Below are 12,000 nucleotides of genomic sequence, written 5' to 3' on the forward strand. Positions count from 1 at the left end.
CAGACTGCAAGTGAAGCGGGAGTTGTTGTTCCACCCGCCCAACCCACGAGATGTTGTAAGCAGCGAACACGCGCTAAACGCGCTGATTTGGTGTCTTCCGCCTCCACTGCACCGATCCAGAGACAGTGTAATAAACTATTTGTGAAGCTACGCATCCAGGATAAGACCTTCAATTTTCAATTAGACACTGGTGCGTCTGTGACTCTCATAAATAGTGCTACGTATGCGGCTATCGGCCGCCCTAAACTTTCAGCGGCAAAACATTCTTTGGCTACTTATAGTGGAGAACATATTCCTGTGTTAGGTGTATGTAGCGTGCCAGCCACATTCCGTGGCAATACAAAAACAGTTTCATTCACAGTGCTCCGCGCTACAGACAGTGTAAACATTTTCGGATTAGACTGTTTTGACTTGTTTGGCCTGTCTATCCAAGACAATGTGTTGCAACTTAATTCTGTTGTTGTTCCTCAAGACAGCATAACCGATTTGTGTAAACGATACAGTGACATATTTAAAGACAAACTGGGTTGTGCTGCGAACTTTGCCGCTCATATTACGTTAAAAGATAATGCTCAGCCTCGATTTTGTCGTGCTCGTCCAGTGCCTCACGCCCTCCGGGCACCTGTAGAAGATGAACTTCGTCGTTGGCAAAACAACGGTGTTATTCAACCCGTTTCAGCGAGCCAGTGGGCTTCTCCCTTAGTTATTATAAAGAAACCGTCTGGCAAGTTACGTTTGTGTGCTGATTTTAAGTCGACAGTTAATCCTCAGACTGTCATTGATTCTTTTCCTTTGCCTAGACCGGACGAGCTGATGGATAAGTTAGGGGAAGCTTGTTTCTTTTCCAAAATTGATCTCCGTGAAGCATATTTGCAATTGCCCCTCGATGAGCAATCACAACAGTATTTTGTCATAAACACGTCGTTGGGGTTGTTCCGTTTTCTGCGTTTGACTTTTGGTTGTGCGTCAGCTCCAGCTGTTTTTCAGCATTTTTTGTCACAACTTCTGGCTAATGTGCCATCGTGTTGCAACTATTTAGACGATATTGTTGTGTCCGGTCGGACGCCTGCTGAACATTTCCGTAATTTGGAGTGTTTGTTTAAAGTGTTGTCTCAGGCAGGCCTACGTTGCAACATCGATAAATGTTCATTTTTCCTTACGGAGCTGGAGTATCTAGGACATGTTATTAATGCTCAAGGCATTCATCCCTCCCAGTCACATTTAGCAGCTATTCGTGATTTGCCCGCCCCTCGCAATCTGCATGAATTGCAAGCAGTTCTTGGCAAATTGACGTATTATATTAGGTTTATACCTAATGCATCACAGATTGCTGCACCGTTGCATCGTCTCCGCCGTAAGAATGTTCCGTTTGTGTGGTCAGCTGATTGCCAATCAGCCTTTCAGCAGCTTAAAGAGGCTTTATTGAATGATCGTTGTCTGGTCCATTACGACCCTAACAAGCCTCTGGTGTTAGCTTGTGATGCCTCTTCTTTCGGCCTCGGTGCTGTGTTGTCTCACCGCGTCGGTAACACCGAACGTCCTATTGCGTTCGCATCTAAATTGCTAAACAAAGCTCAGTGTAATTATAGCCAATTGGACAAGGAAGCGTTGGCTATTGTGTTCAGTGTCACAAAATTCCATCACTACCTCTATGGTAGACCATTCTATTTAGTAACAGATCACAAGCCCCTGACGTCACTGTTTCATCCGTCTAAACCAGTTCCTCAGCGGACAGCTCAGAGACTACAACGTTGGGCTCTTTTGTTATCACAATACCAGTATGAGATACTGTATTGCCCTACAGCTCAGCATGCAAACGCTGACGCGCTTTCTAGATTGCCGATTGCTGCGGATGATGTCTTCGATTCCTCTGACGACTCTTGCCATCAGATTGACGCCGATGAGCATCAATCCCTCCGGGATTTTCCGATTGATTATCGTCAGGTGGCACGTGAGACAGCTACGGATCCTCATCTGAGTTTACTATTACGTTTTGTTCAATGTGGTTGGCCGTCCAAGGCAAAGGACATATCGGATCCTGTGGTTCGTCGCTATTATCCGCAACGTCATCTGTTGTCTGTTTCGCACGGAGTTTTGCTGTTACGCACCGAGAATGACCAGCTTCGTGTAGTGGTTCCCAAAGTGCTCCAATCTAAGGTCCTCGACTTGTTGCATCAAGGTCGTTGGGGAGTGGTCCGCACCAAGCAGCTTGCCCGCTGTCATTGTACATGGATCGGCATTGATAAGCAGATTACGCAGATGTCTACAGATTGTTCGACGTGTGCCGAACACCAAGCTGCTCCGCCTCAACGCTATTTTGAGTGGGCACGCCCTGCTGGTCCCTGGCAGCGAGTACATATTGATTTCGCTGGTCCATATTGGAATTCTCGTTGGCTCATCGTGATAGATGCATTTAGTAATTTTCCGTTTGTTGTGCCCATGCAGTCTACAACGTCTGCACAAACTATACAGGCATTGACTTCAATTTTTTGTATTGAGGGACTTCCAGAAGTTTTAGTGTCTGACAATGGTCCACAATTTACCTCTGCTGAATTTGAAAGTTTTTGTTCTGCCAATGGCATTAGTCATGTTCTTACTCCGCCGTTCCACCCTCAATCGAATGGTGCAGCGGAACGTTTTGTACGCACATTCAAGGATCATATGGACCGCCTTCGTGCTACGCACTCTCGTCAGCAGGCCCTCATCACGTTCCTGTCGTCGTACCGGACGACCCCACGCGACGGCCCTTCGCCTGCGGAGCTTCTCCACGGCCGTCGTCATCGCACCCTCCTACGGTTGTTGCACCCCACGGATCGACCCGCCGCTTCTGAGCATCGCACGCGTTTTCAGCGCGACGCCGCCGTTTTTTTCAGAGTTTATCACGGTCGCCGTCGTTGGGAACGTGGTACCGTGATAAGTGTCCAGGGTCGCGGTTTTTATACTGTTCAAGGTGCTACTGGGGTGCACAGGGGGCATCAGATCCAGTTGCGCCGCGCTGGCCGCCCGGATTCTGCCGCTCGTTCTTTGTCCACAGATTTGGTCCGCGGCGGGCTCCAGCCACGCCTTCCGACTCCGCTGCCGCCCCCAGGGCAGCAGCAGCAGCAGCAGCCGTCGCCGCTGTCACGCCGACAGCCCGTCCCGGGCACCCCCAAGGAGTCTGACACCGCAGCGCCTTGTCCGGCGCCCACTCAGCAGCCGTCGACGCAGCATCAGGGGACGCTGCCTCTCTTCGTGGGTCCCGACGCCCCGTCGCATCCAGTACCAGAAGCTGCGCACGTGGTCACAGGCGTGCACCCTGACCTCGGTTTTCAGTCAGTGTTTCCCGAGGCCCCGCACAGCCAATGCTGGGGTGCGGACCGGGGACTGCCACCGACAACAGTCTCCGCCCCGGTCTCTTCTGCTACGCCTGCGGCCAGACACCTCCCCCGCCATCGACGCTCGCCACGTCATTATTCAACGACGGTGCGGCGATTTGGGGGGGAGGAGTGTTATATCCTAGCCAGTAATGCCAACCGAGCCCGCTGCCAAATGGTTGGCAGCATCAAAGTCCGGACGCCGTCCGCATAAGCAGCGCCAGCGATACAGGAAATCGCCGCAAGTCTGCGCGCGCCACCGCTGGCTTCTGGCTTCTTAAGCGCTGGAGTCGCGAGCGCTAGGACAGTTCTGTATCCGCCGCTCAGTTGTATACTCGCCACCGAATTGTGTACTTGCTAGTCAGTTGTGTGTTCATCGCAGCAGAGTTGTTGTTTGTCGTCAGCCGACGCTGACCTAGCCGCTCCGACTCAAACCAGACAGATTTCTGTAGACACCAAGTTCACTACTGTGTTTCTGTATCTTCATGAATAAAGATAAGTATCGACTTTTATTTAATCAGAGTGTTTGGTTTTTCATCTTTCTGTTCACTGTTCCAGCGGACCGGTCGGCCCGCTATTAAAAGTGTGGCGGTGACTTCGTAAGCCATTTCTACAGCCAAGTGTTTGTCGCCACGAACACCGCCACAAAAGATTTAGTATGGCATACATCTTTCCTACCATGCAGTAAATTCAACATTATCCAGGGGGTCCCCATTCTTGCCACACAGAAGCAAAACTATCAAGTCATTATTCATTCAGCTTTTTGTCCTCGCATACTCCAGCTGCTGCATGTGTCACACTGAGCTATTTCTTCTATGAAGGCCTTAACACAGGGATACATCTACTATCTGTGGAGTCAACTGAACATGTTATTACCTTGTTTTATGCCTGTTAACAACCTTAATGGTGGCACAGTTCTGTTATACCCTTCATTTTAACTGTTAACTACCACTTTCAGTGCATTATTTGTTTATATCTTGATGTGAATGATGCAGAGTTGCTCTAAGACAGTTGCCTTTCCACTAAAGTTTGTTAAAAAGAATCTCTGTCACCTGAGGATACATCTTCAATTAATGAAACTGGTCATGACTTTCAGTAAAAAGTATTTTACAGCCAATGTGGATAATTTCATTCAAAATGGAGTCAACTGAGTCATTGTTGCCCACTACTGTGGTAGACTGACTGCTGGAGAATCTCGTGCCCTCTCCAGTTTTGCGATGGAGATCGTGGCAGAAACTGAGACATTTTTGATCCTACATGGCCTTTTAGGGGGGAGGAATTTACTATCCCTGTCAGTGGACTTACATATTGACACAGATAAGATGGCAGCAGAGTAATGCATAATGCTACCATGGACAGTGTGCACAGAGCGCCATATGTCAGAACTGCTGACCCAGATGTTTACTTGCCAGCAGTGAGAGGCCGGGCCAGTCAGTTCTTATGCTGAGATCAACTAACATGGACCTGGCTTTCACATCACACCATGCTCTTGGTTCCACATGCTAGTTTCAGTCATTTGTGCTGGTCACATTTTGTGTTTTTCTCCATCCAGGCTCTACGCTCCTCTGTAGATTGCCAAGGTCTTTCTCTTCTGGGGGCCATCTCCCCAGCCTTTAGGTCGAGCAATCACTGTTGGCTACAGTAGTGACATTTGTGCTGACAGGGTGGATTTGCAACATTCACATGCCCTTTCAGATACAAAAGCATACTTTCTGTCTTTCTATAACTCAGTGAAGCAGTGTTTCACTGTGAGCCATTTGACATCTGCAACCTCCTCTAGACTTCTCCATGCTTTACAGTCTCCAGCTACAATCATCCTTGTATTTCTTGCGATATTTTAATGTTCTCAGATCATCTTTTAGGTCTTATCTGTAAAAAACCAGGAAAGTGTTCCCTAGGCCCTTCGAATTTCAGTTTGCTTGGATATTGTCCAACCCCTCCATTCCACGTTCACTACAAGCACAATTACATCTCTCATTTCAGTTTGTTCCCTTTTCTATTCCTGTGTTTTGCTGTCTATCCTAGTAATGCCTGACATGATCCTCTCTATTACTCACTGAGCAACCATCAGGTTTTGAAGAATTTTTGTATTGTAAGTGCATGTCCCAAGTGAAAACTGACAATATGCACTGTTTCTTAATTTTCCATTGCAACACACTGGAAGCTGATTTTCAAACTCTGTGTAGTTTACCAAAAGTACTCTAGGCCATTTTACTCTTATTTCTTTTGCTATCAATCCAATCATTGTTTCCAATTCGCCTTTATATGAAATGTCACAAGCTGTTTTATTACTTTGTTGTTAATTTGTACTACTCATTTTCAGTATTTTTATTACTGCATACACTGTTTTAGTCTTATTATAATTGATTTTTAGGTCTTCTTTAAAACTATTTCAATTATGCATTTCCATTAGTTATTGAAGCCTATCTGCACTAACAAACAGTACATTGTAGTCAACAAAATGAAAGTGATTCATGCATATTGCATAAACAAGTATTCCATCTGCTTTTTTCCTGTTTCCTGTTTTTCCTGTAGTGATGCTAAAATTGTTTTGGTGATGTAGGATCTCATGGCCTGACTGAATTCTCCATTAACCTGATGAAGTTGGAATATTATGTAGTACTGTTTATGTGGTAGCTTAATTTCTGCTAATGAACATAGTCATTTGAATTTAATAAAAGTTTTACTAATAAAAGTCTTTCTTTAATATATTTATAAGAAAATTAAATTTCTTTTTTTCTAAACACTCTGACCTTGTCATGATCTATGATTATGTTGACCAAACTCTATTTTTGTTGCGTACACTAACTGAACTGGATATTTTCCTGTTATTTTATTCTCTTTTATTTTGTCTGGTATGTACCCTAATTATTTCTTCATTAACATATTAATGTCCTTTACAAATAGTTTGATAAAATGTATAACATTTATTATTTGTGGTTTATTTCTAGTTAGCAGCTTGAGCTTCTTGATCTATTGATGTAGTGTAGTATGTTCCACTGTCTAGCATTGTGAGGGAAAAATTAACATTTAAATCTTTCTGTACAAGCTTGGTATTGGAAAAATGGTTCAACATGACTTTAAAATCTATTGATTGGAATAAAGGATAATGGGGCTAAGATACACACACTAGAGTGTTTGCCTGGGATAAAAGAAGTTTGTAGTATTACATGTACATTTCATAAAAACAACTTCATATAAATATTTCAACATCAATGAAAATTGCAATCCCAAACAGGACATATGTGTCTGAAATGGACCTCATACCACAGATTACACAAATGAGAACACAAATTACTGATATTGTAGAAATGGATATGGTTTGGAGTGAGCTCCCAGAATACTGAAGTCAGAGCCTCTAAATTCTGAATTATGGAACAAAATAGGACCTTGGAGACTCTACCAGTTTGTATCTAAATCCATGGAGCTTCAACTATGGTTACTGAAGAATTGTGACAAGGTAGTAAGGTTGCCTTCAATATGCTGGAGTCAAGATTGCATGTTGTATACAATTGTGCCCCAATCTGCCATACTCACTGTTTGTCCCTGTGCCACTCAACAGGGAACACTGACTTTTCATTGTTTGCGTATATTAGGCATGAAACAGTGATGATTTAAGAGATTTCCTGTATAATTAAAAAAATCACCTCTTTGTAGATCCTGTAACATGAAACCACAGGGATCTAACATATGGTATAGGTACAGTTAAGTTCTTCATTTTTTTTATATAAAGAATATCTAGGCATGATGAGAGATACTGATACAGATATAAAACAGTTATTTGGCTGTGGAGATGCCATTTACTTTGTACAGTAATTGTTTTTAGGAATTGCCAGTGCATGAAAATTTTTAGTTTAAATATTCTCATAATAAAAACGAAAACAAAATTTTAGAATTTTTAAGGATCCAAATTGATGTGACAGTGCTTCTTGCTGCCTGTAAAATACACAGACCGAGCAAATACTTTACTCCTTTTTGTAAGATAATGGAGTGAAATCAGTAATTGTTTGCATTAATGTAAATCCAGTGGATAAATTTAAAATAATATAATGCTTGCCTCATAAAACTAGGATTTCATAATGCATAGAAATCTACTTATACTTGTTCCTGATAAATGTTGAACTAAATACTTAACTGTAGTTGACAGCAAACAAAAGAAAGGAGTACAGATAACATCACCCTATACAGGCCACAATTTAGGGCATTTGAAAGTGTTTTTGTAGCCAGCTCTTGATAGTGCTGATATCAGTTAGGAAAGTCAGCCCTCTCAAGAACCACTCTTGAAATGACCATTCACCTCAATTAAGAAGCATTAAAACTTTATCAAGAGATTATATCAAGAGAGAAGGTTTGATAATACTACTCTAGCAAAGAAAGCAGATACCAGTTGCTTTCAAGGCCTCAACTGAGAGCAGGTGAAAGGGATTTGAAAACAACTCTTCACATTTCTGTATGTATTATCTTCTTAAGGGGACACCTTCTCCAAGTACCCATTATCTTTACATTAAATATATTAAATTATTATCAAACAGATAACACAGAGAAGAAACAATTGATAACATTTGGATATCGTTATAAACCCGACACATTACAAATAACAGGTAGTTCATTTGGTCTTACTCTTTCCAGATATGGCAGGAATAGAATTGCTGCTTCTTTCTTTAATTCTGGCTGAAACTTCAGTCGCCTTGGATAATGGCTTGGCATTGACACCTCCAATGGGATGGTTAGCATGGCAAAGATTTCGCTGTGTTATTGACTGTACAAACTATCCTGATGAATGTATTAGGTAAGTACATGTTGACTAATTATTAACATTAATATCTTTTGATGTGTGCACCTCTCTCCTCTACTGTCGAGAAGTAGACACTGCATTCTTTCGCTGATTTTGTTCTTTATATGTCACAGTGGAAGGAGAACACAGATACAAAGGTGTTTAAACCAGTTTTGCACGTTACAGCTACTATCAGCTCATGTTAATGACTGACTACACAGCACAACTTTATTTGTATTTTAAAATTTATGCAAATCGAAAAGATGTTCAAAAACTTTAAAAGCTGTTGTTCGAAAATAATTTTAATTTTTTGAAAATTTTGTTATTGTTTGAAAATAATTCTTACTTTTTGCAGTTGCATTATTCAGATGCTGTTTCTGGCTATTTACACAATCCCTTTTTTACACTCATTAAATCTTTCTGTACTACAATACCAAACTGCACCTCAATAGTAGATAAGGATGTAATAGGTATATGTCATCTGACTTTTCTTTTCATTATCAAAAAATGTCACACTGACATGTATGTACCATGTCACTGAAATTAAGTTGTGTAATCATATTATCAGTCCACATCCGTAGCCGTCTGGTCAGCGTGACAGACCCTCATACTGGGGACACGGGTTTCAATTCCCTGTACTGCAAGAAATTTTTCCTTGGGAGGACTGGACCTGGCTGTACTTAGCATTGTGATGCCAAATGAGGAGCTACCAGATTAAGAGGTAGTGGCACCAAGTTCAGAATGTCGACAACAGCCAGGAGTGCAGTGTGTTGAACTCATTACTATTCCATTTAATCTATACATTGGGAGATTTTAAACAGTGATTTTGATTTAATGATTTTCCATTAAAAATTATTTGAAGGACCTACAGCTTATTGTTAACTGTTTTAAACTGAATAATGCTGACTTTGCCTCAAAATGAAAATAAAAAGATTGCCAACAATATTTATGATAGAGGAGTAGCATTTATTTGTAAGTAAATAAAACAGATCAAACTGATGTGCATTGACAAGTCCAACAAATTTAAAAAAGTATTGTTACTCTTGAATTTTTAAAATTTTATAAATTAATTTGTCAGTATTTAAAAAGAAAAAGAAAAGAGTTATGCTGAAGAGAGATAAATCACTGCAGACACAGGAGGAGAAGTTACATTGTCCAGAGGAATAGAGAAGAGGTCAAAAAGTCCAGTTTTAAACTATAAACACTGCTAGTAATATATTACAAACGTTAAAAGTTAAGAATAAAGCTGATGTAAAAAAGAAAAAAACAAATAATAAAAGGTCCATGTTGGCCAGATTCAAAAATAAAAACTGTGACGGCTAAACATGGAGAAAGTAAAGAAAAAACAAATATTTAAAAACAAGGGCAAGAATATAAACTACAGATGTAAGTAAAAGAAGAGAGATAACAATGTAAAAAGGATATGGAGGAGAAAAAAAGAGAGAGGTAAAGGATTGGTAAAATGAAACTGAGCGAATGGATAACAAAAGAGAGACAAGCAAGAAACAGGAGGGAGGAGGAAGATTAGAAAGTGGCATTAGAAAGAGCAGAGAAAATAAACTGAAAGGAAATAAGCTAACATTTATAAACAGACAGAGAGGCACTTAGTGAAGAATGTAAATGTGAGAGAATGGAAAAGAAGAAAGAGACAAGCATGCATAGATAAATATAAATTAAGAGCTGGTGAATATTAAGAACATAATATCTGTTGTATAGCCAATTCCCACCTACAGCATGTGGAAGCACTGTTGTTGGTAGTAGATCTGGGTGATTTGTATAGCAGAACAAATGACTTCCTACATCTGTGCTGTGAAAATCATCACTCAATTCCAAAATCAGTTGCCTCCTACCCTTCAAAGATGCAGGATCATACAGCAATTGAAACACTACGTTTGCTATTTTTTATGTCCAACCAGGTTAGAAATTAAAATGTAGTGAATACAAAAATAAAACTCTGAATTTATGGCTATTACTTGTTTTCAGAAGATGAACTATTTGTTACTGCTGGTAGGCACAAGTAAAAATACATATTACCCTAGCTTCCAGCATTAATTGTTACTTTGTAAGGGAGGAGAGCGAATAGGTTGGAAAGGAAGGGCAGGTCACTCACACAGGGTAAATGGGACCCATTTGTTGTGAGGACCACAGGAGACAAAGATCAAGAAGGGGTGGGGGGGATTGGAGAAGGGGTTTTGTCAGAGAGAGAGTGTGTGTAGGAGCTCAAAGATGCAGACAGGGAAGGGAATATGAACAACAATATCAGAGAGGAATTCTGCCTAACGCAAGGCACTATTTGTACTTTTGTTTTCACCCAGACATGTTTGAGCACTTTTTGTGGTATCTTCAGTGGGTTTATTTGTTTATTTTATTGCTGCAAGAATGTTGTTACATGTTAACCTATAAAGAAACTTTTGGTACAAAATTATTTATTTTGTGAAATGAGCAATTATTGTGAAATATTTTACATTAGTTTGCATACAGCACAGAGTTGAGACATGTATCACTGTGATAGTCATTCCACATTGTTCATTTATGATGTGGCTAAACATTCTAGTTTTGTAGTAAATTTGGAAATAAAATGGATGCATACATTTGTTTATGTGCCTCACATGTTGGTAACTTTAGATGTATTACACAACTTATAGCTTGTCATTTGTAGACAGCATTACATTTTTATAGTGCATTTCTTCCTGAGAATCACTCTCTATTGGGATATTTAGAACTGAAACATTGACAAGATCATTGTGTACAACGACGCAAACTTCAGTTGATTACCTTTCATTTTTGCCTTAGTGAATGCTTGAAGGCACAAGAGTTAACTCAGTACAAAGTTGAAGTTCCATGAAGGAGGTACATGAGGCTAAGTATTGAGCAGAAAAGTGATAGCAAATTCTAAGTCTGGACCTGAGGCTCAGTGGACATCAAGTCCTTCTGATCTTACTGTCTTGTGCATTACTGAATCCATGCAGTTGAATTTCAGTGACCTTATATATGCATTCACAATGCTCCCTGCCACAAGTGGAACCAGCATCCCAGCCATGCTTGAGCCAGCTGTTTGTAATGGTGACTCCAGTGAGCTTTGCAGCTTTTATAGAACAAATGGAGTCCCTGTGCAGAGACATTTCACAGCTGCATCCCTTAGTATTGGGCTATGCTGACAGACATTACTGGCAGCTCCCACATTGTGTATCATCAGTCCCTTAACATTGTGCATGTTCTGGATTTGAGATACTTCTGGTTTGTGCCTGCTCTGTTAACGATGCAGTATTGTTTACCAGCTACAGACCAGAGCACTGGTTGTGTCCACTGCATTCCAGTCTGCTATAAGTTACTAGTTGACTCAACTGCTCTTGCTGCTGCCTTTTCTCTCAGGCACTGCATTGCCTGTCAGTACTAAATATTTTGACTCCTGAAGGTGTACTGGCCAACAATTCCCGTCTCACAAATTTATAGTTTCTCATGTCAATTTTCCCTTTGAATACATATGTAAACTAGTCAAGTAGCTCAAACAATGGGATGTCCAGATTGTAATATCAAGAACATTATGAAAAGGATAGATTGCTACTAACAATAAAGATGACACACTGAGCTGCAGACAGGCACAACAAAAAGACTGTTGAACATTCTGCTTTCACCCTCAGCCTTCTTTAGAAAAGAAAACACACTCTCATTCACACAAGGAGACACACCTTGTGCACACATTACTACTATCTCCGGCCACTCCAGCCAGAATACAACTCTCACATTGAATGAAAATCTCCAGCCACTCCAGCCAGAATACAACTCTCACATTGAATGAAAGCACCTATCTGGAAGTAGTGATCATGTGTGCCTGAGGTGTGCCTACCTGAGTGATTGCATGTGTGTTTTCTT

The 12,000-nt window shown here is 41.0% G+C and overlaps 1 protein-coding gene across 1 annotated transcript in view; it reads left to right on the plus strand.

Annotated features, from left to right (window-relative positions):
• The window catches only part of LOC124709059 (alpha-N-acetylgalactosaminidase-like), a 75,471-nt gene that overhangs the window by 11,220 nt on the left and 52,251 nt on the right, over window positions 1-12,000 (plus strand). The window contains exon 2 of the mRNA XM_047240707.1: window positions 7,983-8,142. Within this exon, the coding sequence (XP_047096663.1) occupies window positions 7,985-8,142 (158 nt within the window). The 5' untranslated portion in view covers window positions 7,983-7,984. The remainder of the gene's footprint in view (window positions 1-7,982; window positions 8,143-12,000) is intronic.

This window comes from Schistocerca piceifrons, chromosome 7, assembly GCF_021461385.2.
Source record: "Schistocerca piceifrons isolate TAMUIC-IGC-003096 chromosome 7, iqSchPice1.1, whole genome shotgun sequence".
NCBI classification, from domain to species: domain Eukaryota; kingdom Metazoa; phylum Arthropoda; class Insecta; order Orthoptera; family Acrididae; genus Schistocerca; species Schistocerca piceifrons.